Source organism: Vidua macroura, chromosome 1 (genome assembly GCF_024509145.1).
Source record: "Vidua macroura isolate BioBank_ID:100142 chromosome 1, ASM2450914v1, whole genome shotgun sequence".
Classification (NCBI taxonomy): domain Eukaryota; kingdom Metazoa; phylum Chordata; class Aves; order Passeriformes; family Viduidae; genus Vidua; species Vidua macroura.
Genome location: NC_071571.1, coordinates 115,397,931 through 115,424,519, shown reverse-complemented (window position 1 = coordinate 115,424,519; position 26,589 = coordinate 115,397,931). Strand labels below are relative to the sequence as shown.

Here is a 26,589-nt window from a genome sequence, read left to right as displayed (position 1 = left end):
TAAGCAGATTGTTGGTCACTAGAACTTCTTTTTCTAAGACTAGTCTTAAGTGTGCTTTTTTACCTCTGTTGTCTTTAATTTATTCTTGCTGGTTAAAAAAGCAGATCTTTTGATTAATCATCTGGAAGAAGCTGAAGTAAGGGAAGTTAGGCCTTTCCTTTCAGAATTAATGAAGGCATTTTCCATTATTTGTGTCACTTGCATAATCTCTCACAAGAACAACAATATCTATCCAAAACATAAAAGGTTCAGCAAGCAAAACCAGCCAGACATAATCCAGCCTTCCTGGCACCATGTACCTTCAACTCACTGATTATTTCTATCCAATATACTTCAGAAGCAACTTCACAGCTCAGGCCTCCTTGGCTCTATTAGCCTCCTTTTTATTTTATTTGAAATCACTCTAAAGGTAAGAAATCATGCTAGCTGCAAGATACTGTCTGCTAATTGCTCCTGCAGATAATGAGCACCCTAAGGGTCGAAAGAAGGTTACAAGGCCTATAGAGACACAGCAGAAATGCATAATTTATGCCTCTTCCAGCAGTAAACATTGCAGTGTTTCTGTGTGCACAGTCTATCTTAAGCTGTTCAGCCTCCAGCTTTCCAGGCATTTCATTTTTGGATGGTTCACCATTGAACAAACTAGTGAAACCTCCCAAAATTTCCTTAGGGCTTTTCCCTCCTAAATCCTCTTCTGCATATGCCTCAATTATTTGATGGGGAAGGATTTTCCATTTCTCTGCTCTTTGTTTCTCTCCTCACTTCCCCATTTGAAGTTCAAATAAAGTGCCAAGACTGAAAAGTATTTAAAATAATTAACTTGGCATCTTGTACAGCTTGATTGAAAAGCAGGAATTATTAATACAAATGAGCAATGCCTGTAGGACCTTTAATATAATTGTTTTGTTTATGCTGACAAAGTATAATGTTTGCTTTTTGTTATTCAATCGTTATTAAGATTTTGAGACAGTGAAGTTATGTCTACAGTATAAATGAGACATTTATAACTCTTATAAGAACTGTAAGTTGTACTGCAAGCTCTGCAAATGACATGTCTGCCTGTGAGAACCTGTTAACCCAGGCTCTAAGGATGGGCCAGACATTTTATATTTCATCCCTAGAAAACCAGTTACCTTATGGATGCCTCTGATACAGTGAAATGCAGGCACTTGCAATCAAGCAGTTTTGTTTGGCCTCTGTCCTCACCTCCTTTGCCCCAGGAGTTCTCAGAAGAAGCTGACAGAGGCTGGTGGTGCCTGAGTTAATCTACTCAAATGATCTCACTGATGAAATCCCATGTATCTTCTGATTCACTGAATTCAGATTGTGTCTGCCAGTTTGAATTAGGCAAACCAGTTATATGAGGATAATCCCAAGGTATCATATTGGAGCATTTGTACAAGACTGAAAGGCTGATCTTGTGGCAGGTGGAACAAGCTGTTCCTTCCTCAGAGAGCAGCACTGTCATTTTTTAGGGCACAATAGATATTATAATTCACTGTATGACCTGTAGCAGTATTAAGTCACAAACATTTGCTGTGTTTCTTATTACTGCAGGTGTGACACATAACTGCCATGGGTTCAACTGTAATTTTTTTAAGTGCAGCATTGTTTTGTCATACTCAACAAACTTTTAGTTTATTCCTATGTGATAATGCAAGAAAAATTCTGTGGTGAAGGAATTAAAAATTTCTTAGATTCTTAGGAATGCAAATCCCTGGTATGTGCACAGAGCCATGAGAAATCTCTCTTCACAAATTTTTCAACAATCTTGCAGTGAAAGATGTAGAAGAAGTAAATATATGTCAATCTCCCTAAATTTTAGCCATGTTTAAGTGAGATACTGATTACCTGAGCTCCAGGTAGCTGATTTCTAGTCCAATGAGAGATGTGAGATTATCTACAGGTTAAGTCATCCCATCTATATTAGATGCCCTCAAGAAAGAAATAATGTCCTTCAGGCACCTCTCTCTTTTAACTGGTTCTCAAAGTAGCTTAAAGAGAACATCTAACTTTTAAACAGAACTGTAGTTCAGCAAGATTAATTCCACCCTTAACATGCAGTTTCCTCAGTATCATCTTCACAATTCAGCAAGGTATTTAAATACATGCCCAGCTTTCCACGGCTGAATAACTCTAATCACATGGACTGATTTAAGTATCTTGTTACACCAGGACTGGATGGTTTCTTGAAAAGAAAGCTTAACACTCTGGCTGCCTCTTTTAGACTCCAGGCTGCTTGTTTATGACACTAATTCTCTTTAGCTTTCCTGAGAGGCAGTGTAGGTATTTTAGAGAGCAAATGGAAAAAACAAAACAACTGTTTTAGGTATTTTCAAAAGAAGTACCAGGCATCATTTACTGCCTAGCTCTGTGCTGCATGTCTGACTAAGTGTTTGAATTATTTCTGCTTTCCTCTGCCTAAATCTTTTAAATTTATTTATTCTCTGCTATTATTTACTGAGACTGTTTTATGTAACTCTGTTATGTGTTTGGGGACACTTTCATGGTGTGAAATGTTCCCCGCATAATAAAGAGCCATTGTTCAGGCAGCTCCCATGGCAGTTGATGGTAGAGATTAAAGTACTGGGCCATAAATTGTATCAGTATAGTGTAAGCAGGACATTGTTGACATTTTATGTTCCAAATTAGAAAAAAAAAAAATTATGGAAATACCTTGCCAGTTTTTGAGCAGCTTCCAGTAATTTCTTTACATAAGAATCTAAGAAGTATGCTCAGACAGTTGACATGTCTTCATTTGGCATAATATTTATTTCAGGCAAAAGTTTCCTCTACAACTGGTTGAGGAATACCTAGTTTAAGACACTTTTTCTCTCTTGTTGACCTAACTGTGCACGTTCTTGCACAAAACCTGATGACAAGAAGAACTGGATATTCAGATGAGGAACATCCTATCTATCCACTGTTCCTACAGATAGATCACTGAGACCAATGGAATATAAAGCCCCCCATCCAAGCAGATACCAGAAAGAAGAAATTCCTAAAACAAGCTCATTTGAGATAGCTTGAATTCTGGCAGAAAACAAAATGAGCTGAAACAAATGTCAACTCATTTCATATACAAGTCAGAAGAAGAGCCTGAGCAAGATGATCAATGGTTATTTGAGAGCATTGGCATATTCCACCAGAATCCTCTAAAATAATAGTTCACAGTGATGCCCTTTAGGTTTTGCTTTTTTTCTTTTACATGATCTCTGTATTCTTCACCCATATATTTGTAACTCCATCACCTATTGTATTAGTGACTTGTTTTCCCAGGACTTTCTGTGGTCTTTCCCTAGGCAGAAAGACAAAACAAACTCCTGAGCTCAAGCCCCAGGGGGTTCAAGGCTCTGTGCTATCTTGGTTCTTCCTGGGAACCAAGGCTGAGAACAACTCTTGGAGATACGTTCTCATGGACAAAGTACAGCTAGTGCTGAATGGGGGGCTCCAGAGAAGGGGCTTGACCTGGGGGGAATTGCATTACTACTTGTCCTCCTAACTGGTGCTTTTTATCAATTTTGCTAATTACCTAAAACCTACAAAAATGTACTCCCTCCTGGGTGGGTGGGGGGGCTTTTGTGGACATCTTTCCATAACTGCCTCTGAAGGCCTTCAAATAAAGATCCCCTTTTCCATTACCTCCTCACTAAAATTATCTCGAGTTTCATTTCCAGGTTGGGAAAAAGGCAACAACAGCAGCCCTGTGACAGTGGATGATGTCTGAGAAGCATAAGTGAAAATCACTGACCTGAAAGGAACCTGAACCTGAGCCAAAACCAGAGCAAATCACTGTCTATCAAGAACTGAAGGTGAAACTGAACTTCTAGTGTGAAATCTTAGTAGCATTCCCTCGTGTCCTCCCTCTCCTCTGTCAGACACCCATGAAAGGGGCCCAGGACTGTTTCAAACTGCTCCAGTGTGGCGAGGGAGCAGCCTGCCCCTGTGTCCTAAAGGTCACAGCTGTGCTTGGTGTGCCCGTTGAGCTCACGGGAGTATTGGCCCTGACACACGGGGTACACCTGGCTGCCCGCCATTCCTGCAGGTCTTAAAACAGGAGTGACACCAGGGCGGGAGGTGTGGGTGGGATCCCCGTGGGCAATGCTAAGCAAGGGTCAAGACCATGCTTCTGCAAGGCTGCTGTGAGGCCTGGGTACTGCCCAGGGTGCAGGTTTTGGGACAGTTCCAAGATGGAATCTTGGCTGGAAGAAAAGATATGGGCCTTGTGCTTTTCTTCAGCAGTGTTGCAGAAGGACTCAGATCCACTGTGCTTTACAATGGCTTTGAGCAAAGCTTGTGTAGGGGGAGAATTAAAATGCAAATTCAGGTTTGGCAGCTCAGTTGCATGCTTGCACTCTGCTGGCCAGTACCTTTATCTGTTGCCTCTTTCTTCCCTGCTCAAAACAGCACATTTCTGCTATTTTAAATCTAGTTTTTCGTATCCTGGGGTTATGGCACTTCATAGCAGGAAGAAGGTATAATTTTAGCGTATTTTAATTGCTAAGCCACGCTCTCCCAATCTGCCTCCTTATGTCCTTTTGTTCTTTTTCTCTTAAGCAGAAAGGCAACAGAAATCAGGCACTGAGGAAAATGAACACTGCTCCCTGACAACAAAATCTAGAACCAACTGTTGCAGTCAGTTTCAATTTGCATTCTCTGGTGAAACCCTAAAGCTTACTGGGACATGGAAAAAAACAGGCTAGAGCAATTTATGATCATGCACGTAGCTACTGCTTTTTTCTTTTAAACTTCTTTTTTCTTGCAGTTGTTTAAAGTAAATGTTAGCAGAGATGCAGACTCCTGCCAAACATATGTAGCTTTTAGGATACTTACATGCAGCATGAATTCTCATTCCTGGGTGAGGAGAAGAGGGCACATTTCTCATGCCCCTGCTAGGGAAAAATGCAAATTCAGTGCCAGCTTGCACAGAAATCTCAAATCTCAGTCCTAAGTCCCTCCACCCATAAATACAAGAGCTACTCTGCACAGTTTGTCTATTCTTGCCTCACTTTGGACATAGTTAATGACATAATGCTAATTTTTGTTGATTATAGTTTTGCATTTGTAGCATAGTATTGTTTGCATAGTATAATTTCTTAGTGTTGTTTTTGGATAGTATAGTATCTTAGTGTTTCCTAGCAGGAGAGTGAGTTTTGTGATCCAAATATATTCCTCATCATCTGACACCTGACATTAACTATTGGGAGAGGCCATAATAAAAACACCATGTGAGTTGTACCATTACAGCCTTGGTAATGGCTTTAGAGGGCTGAACATACTGAAATTATTGTATTCAAAGACACTCAGGAGCTAAAGCATCTGGTTTTGACAACAGAAATACTGGTTGAAAGCATTACCTCCCTTTTCTTCAAAGCTTATGACATTGTCATTAAAACATTGTCATTGTCTTTTGCAAACAACAGTGAGGAAAAAGTGTGCTTAGGTGGGGGAATAGAGGGGAGGACAAGAAGGAGGAAATAGGACTTGTCACCATGGATTAAAAAGCCAGGGAATGAATATTTAGGCAGTAATGCTTAACTGGAACCAGCATCAAATAGTCACTGTCAAGAACTAATAAACATTTTAGCACTCATTGGTGAGGTGCTAATGAAATGGTATGTGTGTTTTTGTGTCCTTATGGGGGAAGCAAACAAAAACTAAACATTAGTTAACTAATTAATACTATCCTTAGAGGAAAAAATTGTTCTTTTCAGTCCTCTTATCAGACACCAAAAATGTAGACTCATAAGTAAGTTCATAGACTGATAGGTACAAGATACATCAATAAAAGAGCAAAAAATTAAAGAAAACTTAATTGTACTCCAGACAAACCTATTTATTTAAAGAAATAAATATTCAAAATTAGGTAATGATTTTATAGTCCTTATTAAGGGAGTCATGAAAGCCCTTTAAGTTGTAAAATATCTTGTGACTGGATTATTACATTTACAAGACTACAAGATATTAATGATTTCATAGGATATCATTAAAAGACTCAAATATTTTCATGGTTTTCAATGATATATGATTTCAGTTTTTTAGTGGGTTAAGATGTCATTTGGATCAACAAGTATTTAGAAAATTCCTCTGTAGCCTTAATGTATTTACAAACACATAACTGCAAATTTTTCTTTAAGTTACACATACTTATCCATTTAGAAAGCAGATTACATATTTATGTGCTTAACTATGGATCCCTTTTCCTAACTTTAGACATGCAATTTTTAAAGCTTTTTTCAATGTAACAGGTGATTGGTGTGTTATAGGAAGAAACCAAAATATCACCCCAAAGTTGTGATCTAAAAGCCTGGTGTTCTTTTCATTACATTCCAGCTTTACGAAGATTTCATATCTTAACTTCTCTCTTTACAGACTTGGCAAATTTTAATATACAGTTCTTGGAACCAGAAATTTGATATCTGAGAAACATCTTTCTATAGCCTTCCCAGCAGGACTATTTTACTTAATAGCAGGTACAGCTCATATGTAGAAAAATGTGTGAAAGTCTCTAACTGGAATCCTTTCTTAGCTGAAGACTTTGTTCTACAAATTACTCATGTTCCCATATTTGTGTAACCATCTTCTATAATACCTTTCAATCTTGCTTTTAGCTTTTGTGTATGCAGCTCTCTATCTCCTCTGTTTCAAGACTGCTTAAAGAATGCTCTACTTAGAATCAAATCTGGAAATTGATTCACAGTATGTACAGATACTGTCAAAGCAGAAGATATTTTTAAAGTGTCTGTTCTTCCTAATTTGTTCTGCAGAGCCAGTTTAAATGCTTCTGAATATATAATCTGAAAGACTTGGTCTTGATGGCTGCTATTGATGAGATCTCGAGTAGGAGAAAAAAAAAGCCCTCAATGCATAAGAGTTCCCCAAGTGTAGTGACAAAGAAACAAACATAACAGAAGTGAGTTGTGATGGACTTGCTACTTCATTTGCTGATAACAACTAGAGCAAGACACTTCACTGAATGGTATAAAAAATTCTACAATAAACGGCTCAGGAATAGCCTGCCATAAAGAAAAATGCTTTTTCTATCTCAGAAAGCAGAACTCTGAAAGACACAATGTCTGGATTGTAAGCATTTGCTGTTAGAATGCTGAATAATAATAATAGTACTCATAATAACAATAATAATAATAATCATGTTCTTCAATCCTTTGTTACCTTTACTAGTTGTGCTTGGCCTCAGTGATACCTGACAACAAAGGGATACCTTATACAGGCAAAAGTTTTAAAGATAACACTTCCTCAGAACACTTTGCCACTGTTCAACTTAGTGGTCCTTCAGCTTTCATGTTAGATGAAGTATAGCTAATGTGCTTTCCTAGAGATCATTTGCAGCTCTGTACATTTTATCCAGCTGGTCTTTTCAGAAGAGCTTTTTTTTTCAAAGGTCTGTTCATTCTCATTGTCTCAATTGTATCTCAGTTTCAGAAACAAACACAGGATCTTGCCTTTGGGGTAGCATATTTTGCTGCCCTCTTATATTTAAACTCTTTCATACTAGGAAGCCTTTCATAAAGAAATAAAGTCCTACTGATTTTTAGATTGGTCCAGGTCTTGGCCCATGTCCTTGTTCAAGCCCCAGCTAAAAGTGAATTCTTACAGCTGCTTTAAGTAATTGAGAATCAAAATTTAGAAGTGAAATGCTGATACCACCTTCCCCATTACAGCATTTAGCTGCTTCTGTCATGAAGCAATCAGCCGTGTATTGTAAGTGACTGTGTTGTGAGCCTCTCTGATCTAAACATGTGTTAGCTTAAAATATCAATTCAATTGCAATGCATTATGCTCTGCTCAGAAAACCCATCTGGCTCCAAAGGCTGCTGCCACAGGATGTGCTGCTGCTGGGAAGCCAAAGGCCTATTTCTGCCCTTGTTTGCATGGCTCTGCCTCTCAAGGAATGGCATTGAAGTGGCTGAAAGTGAACCACCCCAGAGCAGGTGTGGAAATGAGTCAGCCAGGTGTATGACTACATCATGCAAATTTCCCAGCTTGTTTTCCCGATTTTGCTGCTACAGTCATCATCAAGGGAGTGAAAGAAAACCCCTCAAAGACAGAGAACACCTTTGGATTTCTTTTCAAGCAAATGATTGTAACCCCATTTCTTTTCTACTGAATCACCATTCAAGATACTTTCAGGCATTTCTGTGCTCTTTATGACAAAACTGACTCCATAGGGGTGGAAAGTAAAATCACGCTTTTAAAAGGAAATGCCAAGAAAAAAGAAAAAAAAAAAAAATTCATCCCCTAGCAGAATTTCTTTTTACTGCAAATGATTTTAGTGTCTACTGTGTTTGCAGGTGAAAATACATCATTGAAAATGTCTAGATGAGAGTCCTGGTCTCATGGCGTGAGAGAGACCTGCTGGGACTACAGTGGGTCTGAAGAAAAGGCATGGGGAGCCATTTTCAGTTTACTGTTGCCTTGGACTCAAGTTGCACATTTTCTGCCTTCTGCTGAGCAAAACCAGCAGAGAGCCCAGTTACTGAGGAAAGCAGTTACACTTTGAGCTATATTTAAAGATGACAAGCTGCTATGAATATACAGAGAGTAAATGCTACCATGTCACTTAGGGTCAGGATCAAGAAGATCACCAGAGCTCATTTTTTTATGGCTTTGGGGCATCTTACTTATTTAGCTTCATTACCAAGAGTGACTAACCTAGGAGCTCAAAATAAGCTCTGAATGCCTTTCTATGGCACGGGAGACCTGGCAAAGATCCAGTTACCTAGATGATGCTTGAACAGCTCTTTTCTGTCTATCTATTTATCTATCTATCTATCTATCTATCTATCTATCTATCTATTTATCTATCTATCTATCTATTCATCCACCTTTCTGGTGACGATGAATCACTCAATACATTTATACAGAGAGCAGGAAGGAGACTATGAGAGCACCAAGGGCACTCATTAAAAGCTGAAAACAGCCTCAAGTTGCATAAGCTTTCAGAGGGCTTTGACACCTGGGTGGCAGCAGATGGCTGAAGGAGGGGTACGCCCCATCATTCACTGCCCCTGTGATGGGGACGACAGCACAGCTCACGAAGCAGCCCCTGAGCTACTGCAGATTTTAGTACAGCATAAAGCATGACATGTGGGTTAGTTTATTTCATTTTGCAGACTGAAAACTGCAGCGACTTGGGAGGTTTTTAGTGAGTCACTCTGTTGTCCCCACTGCCGGGGACACGGCAGCAGCCATGCTCAGAGCAATACAGCAGCTGGCAGATGGGGTTTGCTGCTGCTGCTGTCTGCTACACGTGAGCCCTGAAATCCCCATGGTCCCAGGGCCCAGCACCTGCAGGTTACTCCCAGTCAGTCCCCCGGCTGCTCTTTGACCCTGCCACGGGGCTCCTGGGTCTTCCTGGTTTCACTGGTTAGGAGCTCCAGGGATGTTGCAGCTGTCAGAGCTCCTACAAAACTCCGTGACAATCCTGGAGGGCCGCTGGAGGATGATAGGGAGCACTACTTGTGGCTCTGACAGGAAAAGTCACACTGAGGGAGGATTCAATTCACGCTTTTGACTCAATTATGTGAGTATGGAAGAATTCCTCTGCATCTTGACATGTCCAGAGGGTGGGGAAGATCATGCAGAAGCAGTGTCTATTAGCTATAAGGGCCTGGGATCAATAGTAATTGAGTAACCTCATACCACGAGATTCTTCCTGCCCAAGCTATTTAACTCCCAAGAGCACACTGGCCACCCATGCACAAATGATATGCTAAAAGCCCCACTCAAAACTAAAACTAGAAATTCTCTCTTCAGCAGTAACACAAAAGCTGTTAATGAGTTGTTTTTAAACTGTATTCATTATATACAGAGAACACAACACAGTTTACCACTTTATTAACTGACATACTGTGAGAAATAACACCCACTGGAAATAGAAAAATATTTTAAATTAATTTTCATTATAATTTAGTTAGGAAACCAAAAACTAATAAAATACACTTAATAGGTTTTTATCCCCGTTAGGTTAGGTAGAATGTCATGCTTAACATAAAAGACAGCTACTTAATACCTTTTTGTAAAACAATGCTCCTATAAATCCCAGCCCAGCAAGTAGATTTTATTCATTAAAAGAGTTCCACTGAGTTCAGTGAGAAGGTGCCCACAGAGGTGAACCTCCTGTGCCTGACTGGACCTTTTGTTTGAGTCTCACTGTAACACTGGTTATTCACTGATACTGGCAAAACTCTGTGCATAAGCAAAAATGCAACAGGGTTTTTATATTTGCAGCCTGATGCTCATCTAACACACAGCTGAAAAACACTAATATGTATAAAACTAATTACAGATATGAAATCCCATACAAATTTCATCATTTGCAGTATATTCTGTATACCACTAAACTTGGATGTCATACAAGGCACAGTTTAAAACCTGCATTCCCACTTTGACATGCAACTTGTAGCTAAAATCACTCTCATCAGAAAAGATTACTTTTCTGGTTAATTTTGGCAAAAAAAAATTCTGCAAAATAACAAACTAACATGCACTAACATGCACTAGCAATGAAAATGACAGACAATTTCAGATGTGTGGTTTTGGCGTGAAGCTGGACATGCACTTTGGCTCTGTGACTGAAGATTTAAAGGTCACTGCATGATGAAGAATTCACATTAATTCTTATCTTTGAGGTATTGTGCAGTCTTTGGGTAAGACACAATCACGACTAAAATTTCTCACTGCTATAATAGACACAGGAAAGCTTTTTCTGTGCCAAGCATGCATCACTTTTTTTCCCATCCCTGAGCAAACTTACCAGTCAAAAAAACCACAGGAACCCAAAAATGAAATTGGAATTTTTTTTTCCTTGGTAAGTTCACTTATAGCACAACAAAAAGGGAGCAGAAGGATATGCCACCAACTTTCTGACATTCCCCAACAAATAAAATTCAGTGTGTAGGCAACATATCAAGCTTGCAGAAACTAAATGCACTACTTTGTGTCTCAGGCTGTCTTTACCACTGTGTATACATTAGAGCTTTCTGAAGGCACTATTAGATTTAAAAACCTGTAGATAATGTGAAAATAATTTTTGTTGGGTTTTTTGCCATTCTCTACAGCAGTAAAGAATTTATTTTCACAATACCTCCAGGCCCATAACACCCTTAAAGCCTGGATCCATCAGAAGGGAGCAGCTGATCCGCAGGAGAGCAGGGCTGCCCTGCAGAGGGATCTCAGAAGACTGAGAGGAGTGACAAAAAGACTTACAAAGGCAAATTCATATCACTTTGGGCCACCAGTACTGGAAATACTTTCACAAAATGGAGCAAGGCCAGTGAAGGGTCACTGAAATAAGAGGATCATAGAATGTTAGTCCTTACTCTTGTAAATGGTCTGTCTCCATCTGCCTTGTAGGCCTCTTTTGGGTACTGAAAGGCCACAACTAGGTCACCCTATTTCCATGCTGAACAATCCTAATTCTCTTATACTTTCCTTGTAGGAGTTGTTTTCCATCTCTCTGATCAACTTGATGGCCTCCTTTGGACTCACTCCAACAGGTCCATGTCCTTCCTGTGATGTGGACCCCAGAGCTGATGCAGCACTCCAGGTGGGATCTCACCAGAGCAGAGCAGAGGGGCAGAATTCTCTCCCTTATCCTGCTGGCCATGCTACTTTTGACCCAGCATGGGACATGGTTGATTTTCTGGGCAGTGAGTGCACATAGCCAGATCATGTCCAGCCTCACACCCACCAGCACCCCCAAGTCCTTCTTATCAGGGTTGCTCTGGATCTGTTCATCCCCTAGCCCACATTGATACTGGGGATATCAACACCCCAGTATCACCCCACCTGACCCAGGTGCAGCACCAGCACCTGGTCTTATTTAACCTCATGAGCTTCTCATGGTCCCACTTTACAAGCTTGTCCAGGTCCCTCAGGATGACATCCTGCCCTTCAGGAGTGTCAGCTGCACCACTCAGCTTGGTGTCATCTGCAAATTTGCTGAGGGTGCACTCAATCCCTTCGTCAGTGAAGATATTAAATAACACTGGCTCTAATATGGACCCCTGAGGAGCACCACTCGCCACTGATGTCCATCAGGATTCTGAGACACTGACCACTTCCCTCTCAATGTGATCATCCAACCACTCCCTTGTCCATCTAGCAGTCTACTCATCAACTCTATATTTTTTCAATTTAGAGAGAGGGATGTTGTGGGGAATCATGTCAAAGGCTTTGCAGAAGTCCAGGTATATAACATCTGTAAGCCTTCTCTTGTTCACTCATAGCCACAATGTTAGGGGCTATGGTGCCTGAGCTGGGTTTGTGTAGCCTGAGGGAGGACTGGTAGAGAGGAGTGAACCAAGAGGAGAAATCTAATTGCCATTTTCTCCTGCCTAAAAGGAGAATTATACAAAACACTTAAACTTAGAGGCACATAATGAGTCAAAATCGCAGCAAGGGAAAATCTGATTTACTGTAAGAAAAGAGATTTTTGCCAGGGTGGTGAGCACTGGTACGATTCACTCAGAGAGGCTGTGGGCTCAGCAACCACAGAAATGCACAAAACTCATACAGAATGTCCCTGAGGAACCTGATTGATTTTTGAATATGGCTGTGCTTCCAGAAGGGTTTGGACCAGATGATTGACTGAGGACCCTTTGACCTATTTATTCTTTCATTCTATAACAAGACACTCAATCGGTGTGAGCTGGAAATATCACCCAGAGGTGAGATTATCAGCTTGGTACTTGAACACATTGCATCAAAAAGCCTTGAGAACTCATTCTTTAAATTATATTCCTATGCAAACATAAGTTTATAAAACCACGTAAAATTCTTTTCTTTCAGACTGGCATAATACCTCTAAGGTATGACAAAATATGTACCTAAAGTTGTGTTTGAATATCCAAATATATGTCATGATTTTTCAAAATTTAGTGAAGGAGGCACCTACCTACTATCTTTGGTAACCATCTGATTTATCGAGACCTTTCAACAGGTTTTTGAAGCTTAGCTAGAGACACCTCTATCTGCAAATGTAGCTAGGATAGCTAATGTGAGAAGAATGAGGACAAAAAGTGTAGCAGTAAAATGTGTACTAAATCTTCTTAATACTGTTTTTAATGACTTTTTTCCTATTAAAATTACATAGGAAGATGTTATGCTGGTATGTTATGAAGTGTTATTGCTATTCACTCGGAATGACCTCAATAGTTTATTCATTTTCCTATGATGTAATGAGTGGAAAAAAAAAGTTCAATGAGTGGCCAAGCTTCAAAAATGATATTTTTTTTGCATCATAATGCAAACTCACATTTATATGTGAGACCTCTGGTCTTTTTAATGACCAGTTAATACATAATAAACAAGGATAAATATATCAGCATAAACTCAGTAAAAACCAGAGTCACTGGGACATATTATTTATGAAAAAAATATTTGATGCATTTCCCCTCATTACTAAGGCTGCTAGAGGAATTAGAGTTATTTTACTGCAGTTAAACAGAAAAAATAAAAATGTTCACTAGCCATCTCTGATTGACTTTCAGAGGTTGAGGTCCTGTAAAATGGGTTTATTAAGAAGACAATGCCTGTGTACATTGCCTCTTGCTTTTACAAGTTGTATTGATGCATCATACTTTTAGATAGATGAATGGACAGGAACACATCAGGAAACACAGGAAATAAACACAGGACATAAAGCATTATAGGGTTACAAAAAGAACTATAGGGTTACAGAAATACCCATGGCCTCATCAGCATTCCCTCGACATGGGTGCTGAAAGAGAGCTGGTATTCAGAAAAGATGGAAATAATGGCAAAAGCAGTGTGTGTGAATGGAATGACAGCAGGATGTTTCAGAAAGGGTTCCCTGATAAAACAGATTCTGTTTGCATACAAAATCACTTTGGGGAAAGATTGTGGGTAGTTGTTAGAGTCTGGTGTAGAATTCCAGAGTTAAATTTGGATATGGATTGAGCTGTTCAAACCATTATTACAGGGAGAAATTCTGCATAGAATTGTCTCGTTATGGCAGCCTCTGATTTGTCAGATATAGGTTGGAGAACAAGTGTTGCTGAAGGCAGCCCAGATATTCCAGAGTGTGACAACTGACAGCTTTTCTGAGAGAAAGCAGAGAGGATTCTTTCTAAACTTAGTTATGGAAAGTATAGCGGTTGTTACAGGACATCTAATTGTAGCAAAGTAGCATTGAATCACATAAATGTTGGTTTAATTTATATACAATGGAGGGATAAACAAAAATAGATCTGTTAGTAAGTCTAACAGAATTTTAGAGAAATGAGTGAAGGCAGCAGAAGTTAATTGTTCTGTTCCCCACTTCTCTGTGGGGGAGACGGATTTTCTTTGAGGCAAAGCACAGAAGGATTTCTGGAGCTTTTGAACTCTGAAACACAAAAACTTTCTGAAAAAAAAAAGCCTCAAAGCCTACCTCAGAAATGGTTCTTTGATGGAAATGAAAAAAAGAATGATGAGCAATAAAGGTTGCGCTTTATAAGACAATTTTCCATAAGGGCTCTTGAAATAAGAGCTCAAAGACAGAGCCAGCTGATAGAAAATAACAGAAAGGAAATTCATACTACTGTAGATGGAAGCAAAACTGGAAGTTCCTTGTTTTCAGCCAATGCAACCAAAACCTGTCTGTCTCAGGATTCAAAATGAGCCAATGTATGAAATCCTGCTGTTGGTGAGGAGCATCTTAACTATCCCCACTCAGAAGTGGTTCCACATGACTGAAAAGGAGGCATTTCACAAGTACCTGGCTGAAGCAGGGCTACAATGCAGGCTTCAATACAACACAAAGCTTTAGAGCGGCTTTTAACGCAGTAAGTAACTGAAAACAAAGCTAAATCAAGAGCCATAGGATGGCTTGGGTTGGAAGGTACCTTAGAGGTCATCTAGTTCCAAATCTCTGCCATGGGCAGGGCCATGTTTCAGGAACATCGGACTCCTCACAGCCCTGTCCAACCTGGCCTCTAAACATGGAAGTGTATGAAAAAGAATGGATACATTAAAAATGAAGTAAATCATGAGAGAGCTAGAGTCTAGAATAGCTCAATATCTTTCTTTTATAACAACTTTCTCAACAAGTAAAATGTAGCAAATCTAATCTATCAAATGGCAGAATGGTGACTGCAATGCTAATGGGAAAGTGTTGGTGATACTTGAGAGGTTAGGGAATAGTGGAGGAGAAAATAAGGCAGGTAAAGGAACTAATTAAAGAAAGATATTGCAAATTATGTTGAAATGCTAAAAAAGAACCCTCGAGGTGGAGTAGAGTTACTCTTACTTTTTCAATACTGATTACACTTGGAACCAATCTTGTCTGAACATTTCTCTTAATGACCTTTGTTTAAAACATAATGTACTAGTAAGTGTTTGGGAGATATTGTCAATGTAGGAAAGGAGAGTGATACATGAAAAAATCAGGAGCACCTTTGCAGGCTGGAAAAGTAGAAAAGAGATGAAATTTCATTACATGCATTTAGTTGCTAATACATTTTTTAATGTAATTGAAGCCTCATCAGAGTGACATGACACTAGAAGAGCCTGTGTGTTTTAAAGAATCATGAAATAACTAGAATTAACTAGTCCAATACCTGAGTGAACAGGGTATTACAACCCTAGATCATACCTAGTGAGATATTGCCATGAGAAATATGGGAGCTCTGGATAAATGTCATGTGGAGTTTTCTGTGCAGCCTTGGTCATCTGTATACACCAAAGATTAATTCAGACTGGGACTGAGGAAGAAAAAGTCTATGAAGAAATTTCAGAACCTCTCATGAGACAAAAGAATGCACAGCAGGAGGAATGATTCCACTTTTCCATCAAAGTATCTCTGATTCCCCAATCCCATTTGTCACTCACAACAGTCCCACTGGACAGGGGAAAGCAGTGCAATTCCTTCTCTGGAAGGATGCATTTTTGGGATGACTGGTGGCTGGAAGGCAATAAAAAATATTGGCTGAAGTCTGACTGCTTTTCCCTGTAGTGGAGGCTCTCTATTTTTTAAAATATTTCCTAAAAATTATAATTATTTTTATTTATTTTTTATTTGCATTGACTGCTTTTTTTTTACAACATTTAAGAAAACATAATTATCTTTGAGATGTTGGTTGTTCTCTCATACTTATTGAAATACTGCAATGTATCAGAAGTTCTTAAAAGCAGGACTGAAGGACAGAATTGGCTATATAATTGTACGAACCCCATTTCCTTAGGGAACAAGTATAAAAACAGGGATGGCACTAGAATTAATAGGCGCAGACTGCTGATAAAATTAAAAAGTCAGGACAGGCATCGGCAGGTCTATATCAATCAGAGAATTAAACTTTCAACTGGTATATTAGATACTAAGGGTATAACTAGTTTTTAGATTGTAATCAGGTTATAAAATGGATTATATGACATGATCGCCTTCAGGAAGTCCTCTCCTGGGCTATCAGTAACAAGGGTATGCTAATATGATGCCTCTATCCTAATGAGCACAAGATAACATTTTTAAAATTTGCAAAAAGACCTGCGGATCAGTTTAAGAGTCATTTCCAGAAAACACATTTACTCCATAATATATCATAGTTGTTGATCCTTTTCACTGGAAATCTGTTTTGCCAAGTATCAAGCACAATTTGTAACTATAGGTTGCTCTGTTTTAGTTTTTCTGTGGAAAGTTTGGGTGCTGGACTGCAGTGGTGCAGAACCTTCACAACACAGAGAAAAGTAATGGCAACTTGCCCAGAACTCAAGTGCTGCACCTGATTTCCATACAAATATACATTGAATTGTATAAAATATTGCATCAGAATTATGTATTTTATTTATTTATTTATTTATTTATTTATAGGGCACTGCAAATGTAGGCAGCATTTTACAGAGCAATCCAAAACTGCTGTGAAGGTAACAAAAAAGAAAGCTCTGCAAAAGCATAATGTTGTTCACAAAAAAGTTGTAGACCTAAATGATTTTCAGTTTACTATGCTGATATGAAAAGTCTGAATTCCTGATGCACAACATTGAGCTTTGCCAGAGGATTTTTTTAAAATAACTAGTGAAAAACATAATTTGCTTCTGCCAGATAAAGTTAGGTCCTATCAGCCATGTCATAAACTGCTATCAAGTCTCTGAGCTTCTTCTTCATCTCAGGCAGCAGCAGCAATTTGTTTGGAGTAGAAGGACTGGAGAATGGTGCTTGGTGGCACTGTAAACATTTGTTTGGCTGCAGTGTCAGTATATGAACAGTGTAGGGATTCCATAAGAGTTGGTAGAAAATGGGAAAATGTTTGGCCAGGGAGATTTCCTGGAAATGCATTTTCAGCAGAATCCAGTAGCTCTGTGGTGTGTGGTGACTTCAATGAAACGTGATGAATTTATAAACTGGTCTGAACTTTTCATTTTGCTTCTGGCACTACTGTCAGTCCCCATTAAGAAATGTAGCTTTATATGACATAAACTTTGATTAGACTTTGATTAAACTTTGATAGAGACTTTGATTAATAGCACTGTATGGAGAAGCTAGAACAAACCTCACAGGGCTGATGAAGAAAAAATTGTCAATGCAGTAAACAGGAATGAGAAGCTAATCTATAATTTAAGGAATGTGTTAATTAATACAGTATAAATAATGAAATCTGTGGTAAATCCAGGGAGTAATCTTGTCTATCTGCTCTTCTAGGTGTGGTTAGAACACCATACCTTGAATAGGAAAGTAGTATCTGTATGATAACTGATGGGAGTCTGTTTCCAATCAGACGGTCAGCAGGATGTTTTGCTTGCTGGGAGTTTACTCATTTTAAGATAAGAAACCTTTCTAAAATCAAATGGCATAGTGGGAAAACTGAAGTAAGTAACAGAGTGCCAAGGGATGGCTGCTAGTCTGTGGGCAGGACTCCAAGATGAGGTGCCACAAAAAGGGACAGCCTTGACCTTCCTTACCTACCCTGATGCCCTGTCCTCCCTTGCCGCCCCAGGGCTGGCATTATCCATTGTTTATATCCCCCATCCCAGGAAGCTTGGCTGTGCTCAGAGCAAAGGCAGGAGGAACAGACTCCTGTGAGGAAAAGAAGAAGGAATTACCTATTTCAAGGCGCATCAGTCAGCTTTCTAGAGAGAAGATATTTCTTCAAGCTCAAAGGAATCACCGCAGTGGTGGAGGTAATAGGGGTATTAGCACAGCTCCAGTTTAGTCCACTGTCAAACTGAAGTTGTTTGTCTTCTTGAGAAATTTGCACCTAGAAATCATCAGCTTCCCACACAAGCAATTTCACTCCTTCCACTCAGGTGAGACCTTGGCTGCTGGTTGTAGGCAGAATAAGAATGAACACTGCCTATAAATGTGCCAGTTTTGATGGAATCTTAAAGAAGAATCAGGTTTTTAGATGATAATTTAGCTATTGTTTTACTATTACTCGGATATCTCTGGATGAGGATGCAGAAGAGAGATGACACTTCATAAGGTCTGTTGATGACAGGTCTGGAGATGACACTCCATAAGGCTTCCCACACAAGCCTTGCTCTGCTGCAGGGTCATGATACAGGGGTACACAATCCTTTCTAGAAGCTTACACTGAAGTTTTAAAATTCATGCTTGGGGAGCCCAGGCAAGTGCTAAAGGATCCCTGCGGTGTATCCTCAGGGCTTTTGAAGTGGTCCTTATTGCAGTGCATGGGAGATTGAGAAGGAAGGTTTTGCAGCTATTGCACAATATTTCATGATTCCCATCAAGATCCATGTACAGGTCTGCACATATTTCTTACCTTGATTAGCATGGCTTAGTTACTGAAATAAGAAATAGTGTGAACCAAGCCAATACCCATTATAAAACTTGTAATCTTCAGTAACACTGATAGCATTTTCCTGTTGGGAATAATGCTATTTTGTTGCATTTGGAATTGAAAATATAGAATTTCATAAATAAAAATACTTAAAAGTTTTTCTTGCAGTAATTAATGGATTAATATTAGAAATACCCTGGTTACAGGCCATTTGTTTCCCACGCCAAATTTGTGGTTTGTCAAAGTCATAAACTTTTAAGAACATGGACCAGCGATGTCACTTAACAAGTCTCATAATAACTTTGTCCTGTGGCACAGAGAACTAACAGAACAACAATAAAAAAAAAAACCCAGTAGCTTTCCCTAAACAAAGAAAATCAATCAAACACCATGTCTATTGATCCATGTTGGAAATCTCTCTAACAGGCTCAGTGAGTGGACAGCTAGCTGAAACAAATACCTTATGGCTGGGCCTTTTAAAACACCCATTTGTAGCATGATACCACTGAGAAAAATGATGCTCTTCTTATGCAGCCTCACAGCTAATCCACCATCCTACGGTATAATGCATTAGCCTTATCATTTCTTTAAGAAAGGAGAGAAAACAGAGAAGGGATTTTCACAGCTGTAAAGATGCTAAAACATTTTAGCTTTTATCATGAGAGCATAATGGTACTACTGTTTAAGAAAATTTTAGCACCTTGTTTAGTTTTGTTAGGTTTTTTAAATGGATCCTTTTCTCTGTGGAAGTTGGAAAAAAATGGGGGAAGAGAGCATAAGTAAATACCTTCAACCTTCTCAGCTGAAATCCATAATTATAGTTTTATTACTTTCTGGTTTCTGATATATAGGTTTCACAGAGCTGATTGGAGGGTGCAGGAATGATTTTTGCCTTTTAAATTGGTCTTCTCTAAGTAACAAGCACTTGCAGAGTGTATCACAGGCTTAGTGTCTACTCACCAGGCTCATTTCTCAGAGACAGATCTGTTATTGCAAGAAAATGAGGACGAGAGGCATTCTGTATTAATATTTTATGAAGATAGTTGGATTACAGCTGACCATACAGTATTCTATCTGTGTTCTTCTCCTAAGTCTTTCTCTGGACTCGTTTTTTCTGGGGAGACAAATCTTGAAGTTACTATTATCACAATGATAATAGTTTGAATTTGTTGGTGTAGGGCCTCATAATTTTGAGAAATAGCAGTAGGAAGTGCCCAGATAAACTTCCTTGTACAGAGCACCAAATAATTAAAGTAGAAACTTTGGTTTTCTTTTCCCATTAAGGTGGCAGAGTTTCAGATCTAATGAAACAAAAATACAGGAAGAAGTACAGCTCTTTATTACACGACAGTTCAGAGCTCTGTAAAAGTAAAGCCTCTGATTTTTCCACAGGAAACTGCCCAGGATCAAGATCTTCACACAGTTACCCACTTTATGCCCAGTCCTTTTTTATCCAATTAGACTCACTGCATGTCACCCATAATAAGCTAACCAGACCCAACATTTTCTTGGAGCAAGGTGCTGTCACATTTTCTTCTTCTGCAGTGGTAAACACATGAGCTGTTCCTTAAAAGCAAATGACAAAATTCTGCATTTTCTTCCTCCCTCTGTCCCTCTGATTCTCCCCTCCTCCCTTCACTTCTCACTGCCTCATGGCATTTTTGTCCCCTTCTGGATTCCAAGTTCTCATTCACTTCATTCCCTTGCTAAAAAATTCTGTCCAGGCACAGCCATAAGGCAAAACAATGGCACAATACAAAAGGACAGCTGTCAGGTAGCCAAAAGCAGCATGGAAAAAGCAATAGTGAATGAGATATTCTAATATCTGTATCACCGACTGACAAAGCCATATAGCAGGACATATGCATGCATTTACTGTTTTAAAGAAGTAACCACACTTGCTGAAAGCATCAACTTTAGAAGGAAACCCAGCGTGTGAAGGAATGAGTAGTGCTTGAGAGATGATTTGTATTATCTCAGGTAACCACGGCCGAGAACTGATGGGCACAAACATTGGCATTTTCTTCACAGAATTGCTGTTATCTCCTGTGCCGTCTCCTGTTTTGCATAATGCCATATGAACCTCATTACTGCAGTTTGCAGGGTTTTGAACATTCACAGAAAAAAAACATAGGGAGAAGAGTAATAGTTTGATTGATGCAATTTTCACATTGGCCCAGTGGATAATCAGGAGAGCTCTTCTATTACAAGGACATGCAGAAAGCAAAACATTTTAAATCCTACCCACAACCCAGAGCCATTAAGAAAGGCTAAAAAAACCTCTAATAGCACAGGCTTTCTTGACAGAGTTATTGTTAACAGCTAAATAGCAGCTAGCAGGCAAGATCTGCTCTTATGCCAGGACTACAAGGCACACAGCAGTCTGAACGAAGGATAAATATGTATGTGTAGAAATTACATCTTCCAAAAATTATAAAAAATAGATAGATTAAATGAACCCCTACCTTGGAGAGCCTGGAGTGTACGAGTCTGTACAACAATACAGAGTTGCAGGACCAGCTGTGGTGCACTTTCCAGAAAGGTGGCTAGCAAATGCAGCATACTCACATCTGCATACTCATACACCATTTTCCAATAAAACCGCCACCTGTCATTCTCTCCACTCTGTCGGCTCCGGATACCCAAGTACATCGTGTGAAAATACCTGGAAATGAAAGAGAGTGGTTACAGAAGCACAGAATGATATTTTACAGGTTATGCTTCTGCTTGCAAATAATAATTTGTTCAATGTACTTCAAAATAATGAACATTTATTTTAAAAGATTGTTGTATTTCAATTTATAATAGTTGATGTGATAAGAGTAAACTAAACTGAAGACAAGACTAGCCTTAATATGGTCATTAAAAAAGCTTAGCATTGTCTTTTTTGTTAAATAGTATTTCTTTCAAGGACCCAGTTTTCTAATTTGAATATGTGGGTGATATCTTGATTGTACGGCTTTCCTCAGAGGTTTTGCAAATAATGAGAGGAACAAAACTGACTCTTTAATGAGAACCTGCAATGAACTAATCTTCTTCTGCATCGATGTATTAGGACTTGGAGGACCACCTGCGCTGCAACTCTGAGGTGGTCTTAGCCTGTAGCTCTGCTATGGCTAAGCTTACTGTCCTGCTTTTCCACCCATCTAATGCATTGAATATTTCAGATACTGCCAAATGTATAATGTTTTTTTTCTCATAGTTTGATTATTTTAGTCGGAGAGAAGATGTAGGTGTGAGTTTCTATTTTAGAAGGCGTGGAGATCTGGCTGTGGGTTCCCTTGGAGATCAGAAGTGACTCACTACGGTAGCTCCCATGCAGCAGTAGCAGTAAGCAGCAGCAGGAGCCAGGAACCCAGCAGGCTGCTGCTGCTCCCCGTAGAAACCAGCAGATAAAGGGGCAATAGGCAAAGCCCATCAGCTCTCGTGGCCTGTGTGACCGGCAGGAAAAGACCTGGCAACCAGCTCATTAAGTAGATTTTGGTGGGTGCAGGAGTAATGAGTGGTTTTAGGAAGCAAGGGAGGTCTTCTGAAGGCTAGTACCCAGATGCTGTGATGCCTGTGGTGACCCTTGCAGAGTGTGCAGCAGCCTCCCATGGCACACCTGGGTCACAGCACAGTGATTACTCTGGGTGGCCTTTGATCAGCTCTGTTCTGATCTGATCTCAGATATTCTGTGTCAGAAAAGCTCCCACTTTGTTACTACAATTTTAGTTCCAAACTAATTAAGGCTGGCTGAAAAAAATTCCCAGTCTCACTTAATGAAAAATTTTCAAGATTAAGGTATTGCCTTGCATCAGGGTGCCTTGTGTCCTACAGTAGTAGCCTGGGGGGCTACTAACTGATGTGGATCTTTGTTTCTCTTTTTCTTGAGGTATCTTTCATATTCTGCTCCTGACATTTTTTTCTCATTATATTTTTAATATGTTTTCACAGCAATTTTTTTAAGTGAGATCCTATTTTATAATTAGAAAAAGTTTAGTAAATTTTAACCACTTTCAATATGAATTGTTTTAATTAGTTAAGATAAAGTATTTCTGTATTTCTTCTTTCCACAAGTTCCTTTCTTAAAACCCTTTTCATAACTAGTGGAGCATGGTGAATTGCAAAATCTCTTTTTACAAAGCTTGCATGCAACCTTTAATCTCTGCTCAGCTGTAACTCTAGAGGTGTCTTATGCTGATGAGGAGACTTTTGGCTAGACTTTTGGCTTCGGACCGGCAAAGAGCCCAAGACTTGGTTGCCCCCTTGAAGAATGACCCAATGCATCCTTGTACCCAATGCACACTCTACTGCAGAGCAGCAGTTTTTATTCAGGAATATTCACCAGACAAAACCAGGGAGTAGCACAGAGAAACAGCTGAGAGGACAGATCTGAGCCTGCAGCATTTCTCTTGACAATGCACATCACAGCAATATAAAAGGAAAACACATTAAACTCACATTTAAATTAACATCACACCAGGTGGCTTTGAATTTTATCAAAGTCCTGTGTGGGAGTGAAGAAGCAATGAACTGCTCAGAGACTGAGACCACAGAGGTACAGTAAACAAGACACCAACTGTAACTCTCATGGAAAACACTAAGCAGGTCTAGATGGGTCAGAGTGTGATGGGATGACTGGGGCTCTCTGGTGTCTTTGGGGTTAGGTAAAGTGGAATGGCCTGCTGCCCAGATGTGAAAGCCACTGAGCTGGAAAGGCATCTTTTGCTGCACAGTTCTGTTAATGGGGTCCATTGGACCCACGGGTTCTCAGTCACGATCCATTTAATTGTTCCTGGACCTCTCATTAAAGTCCTGCAGCATAACAGGGACAGGTAAGGCTTGTATTTCCTTCTGCATTTTATTGTTTGGGTGGGGTTTGTTTGTCCTGCCTAATATGTGCTCCCAAGGGGCACACCTTGGAATATTGCACATAGTGGGAGCAGACAGCGTCTTCAGCATCATTCTTTTAAGACATCACTAAGCCTTGCTATAAATTCCTAAAGGAGCTGTGGCTGCTGAAAGTTGTATCAGGAGGCTCTAGCTCTGCCAGTGGAGCCATCTACAACTTCAGTTCTACAGCATTTGTACAAAACATACTTTTCCTATTACAAAAATGACATACTGTGGCAGGTGAGGACCCCTAGGGTTCTTTACCTGCTCTGCAGAGTGGTTGTGCATGGCAAATATGTTGTGATTAATGAACCCATATGGAAATATTTCCTCTCCCACTGCACTTTATTGTGAAACACTGGCAGTGACTTATTGGGGACTGGGGAATCATTGCTCTTTGTCTACTTAGCTCTCTGCAATTTAAACACAAGATGTAGAGGAGGAAGATACTTTCTGGTTTTACACACTGGGGACCAAATTTCAGCCTAGGGTGGTATTTTTTTTCTGTCCTTTCAATTTTGGCCAAATTAATTGCAGGTTGAAATGAACATTTACACGCATAATTACTGTCACTGATTTATAGGCACAATCAGGTGATTAGACAGCTAAACATTCTGATTTGCATCCACAATTAATTCCACCAGCAATTGATGTTAGGTGTGCAAATTAGCAGTTATTAAAATAAAAAGGTCTCATAAAATGATTCATATATCAAAGACAATTTTTTCTGATAGTGAAATATAGAAGAAAAAAATGGGAGAAAGTGCTTTGTTGTAGTGGCTTCCAAATATAGCTTAACACTGCAGCAATGACACATTCCATTTTATATATATATGCATTATGTAATTCCACTTCAAACACCCTCACTGGAAGCCTATTGTCAGCAACTGCCATACAGACACAGTCAGAGGTAGTTCCTGATGTAAAGGGTTTTTATATTTTGGTGTTCTGGTATTGTTTTGGTAGAAATTCATATTTTTATGTGAGTCCAGGTAGTGATTCTTATATACAGTTACTCCAGAAAGATACAGAAAAAGTAGTATAGAGTTCTGCATTGCAAAGTGTCTTAGGTAAATTGATGAAAGAGCAGATGTGAATGTTATTATTTTGGTTATGATCGCATTCAGTCAACTACAGTCTTCTGCTGGTGTTTTACAAATATACAAAACTGCCTATCCATGTTCCCAAAGAGCATTTAATTGATATAAAAAGAGATGAAAAAGAGTGAAGAATTGAGAGTTAGAGCACCTGACAAAAAAGGGAAAAGAAGCAGAAATGGGAAGTGTGGTAACAATATTGCCATCTAGTAAAGTAACTACTTTGTCTAATAAATCAAGTTTATCTTAAAGTTTCTTATTTCACTGGAGGAGTAAAACCAAATAAAAAGATACCACTCCACCCACTCCACAAAAAGACCCTACAATTTCTTAGCTCTCTTTGTGTAGAAGAACTTAGACATAAGTGATTTTCTTAGAGATTTTGCAGTTAGAGGATTATGAAGTCTCCTGTGAAGTCAGACTGAGAGAGCTGAGGTTGTTCAGCCTGGGGAAGAGAAGGCTCCATGCAGGGAGATCTTATTGTGGCCTTCCAGTACCTGAAGGAGTCTGAAGTTTATGGCTTTAAACTGAAAGAGGGTAGGTTTAAATTAGTTATAAGGAAAAAAGAATTCATTGCAAGGGTGGTTGAGACATAGGAAGAGGTTGCCCAGAGAAGTTGCCAATGTTCCATCCCTGAAAGTATTCAAGGCCAGACTGGATCAGGCTTTTAGCAACCTGGTCTAGAGGAAGTTGTCCCTGCCCATGATAGGGAATTGGAACTGGATGATCTTCAAGATCCCTTCCAACCCAAACCATTCTTTCAGTCTGTGATTCTGTGAAATGTACTATGAAGAAGCAATATTTTTATTTTAAATGTACACTTTCTCTCTCTCTCTCTTTATGAAGACAGTCCACTGCTTGCATTATCAATGCTGATTTAAAGAAGCTTATATTCAGAATTAATACAATGGAGTGAGAAGCACTATATCACTGATAATCAGATGGCAACATATGTATCATTATTTGACTCTTTATGTCTTAACCCTTGAAGGAAGTAGAGAATTTTTCAGCATTTAATTGTCTTAATTTATTCCAGTGCATGACACAGCACAGTATACAGACCTAGATAAAGCATAAGCCTTAAGGATGTGAATCTGAGACAAGACCACAAGTGACATTCTTTTCCCATTCTATTAATGATGGAAGTCAGTAAAATAAAAAACAGAAAACCATGCTACTCCTTGTGTCCACAGCAGGTGTCCAAGATGCAAGAGAAATAGAAATAAAAAATTGCCTACATTTGTATTTGGGAAAAAATGTGTTTTGGTTCTAGGGAAAGAGACATTCATTCTGATAAGACAGTGGTTCTCCAGTATTTCCAAAATCAAGAGGCCTCATTTTGTTCCAGTTTCACATACCAGTCTTGAGGACTGTCAGCACAGACTGAGATATATACATTTGAAATAATTCTGGTAACAATTCACTTATGATTAAAGCATGCCCACTTATGCATTTAATTGAGATGAGGTAGTAATAAGATGATAATACCAAATATTTATAGGAGTGCTTTCCATGTTTAAAGTACTATACAACCACTCCTTGATTAACTAGGATCAATGCAAATAATCTTACAGAATTTGTTCCTCAGGAGTTGGCAGCTGACCAACCTAATACCTTTCTGCAGGAGCAAGGTGTAGCTTTCAGTCAGCACACTCAAATCCAGCTGATATTTCAGAAGCCCATGTTTGGATGGGCCTTTTTATTGTGTGAAGAAAATTCTAACTCCTTTCTCTCTTATTCTGAGCAACTTCTCCCCAGGTCTTGCTCCAGTACAAGGGAGGCTAGGAAGCTCCCAAAATACCTACCAAACAGGAGACAAATCCTCAGAGTCAGTTTTTCTGGAAGAGTGTTTACGTGCC

The 26,589-nt window shown here is 39.3% G+C and overlaps 1 protein-coding gene across 1 annotated transcript in view; it reads right to left on the bottom strand.

Moving 5' to 3' along the window:
- XKR4 (XK related 4) overlaps nt 1–26,589 on the bottom strand; it is a 211,027-nt gene that overhangs the window by 53,311 nt on the left and 131,127 nt on the right. Inside the window, exon 2 of the mRNA XM_053987489.1 lies at nt 21,224–21,423. Within this exon, the coding sequence (XP_053843464.1) occupies nt 21,224–21,423 (200 nt within the window). The remainder of the gene's footprint in view (nt 1–21,223; nt 21,424–26,589) is intronic.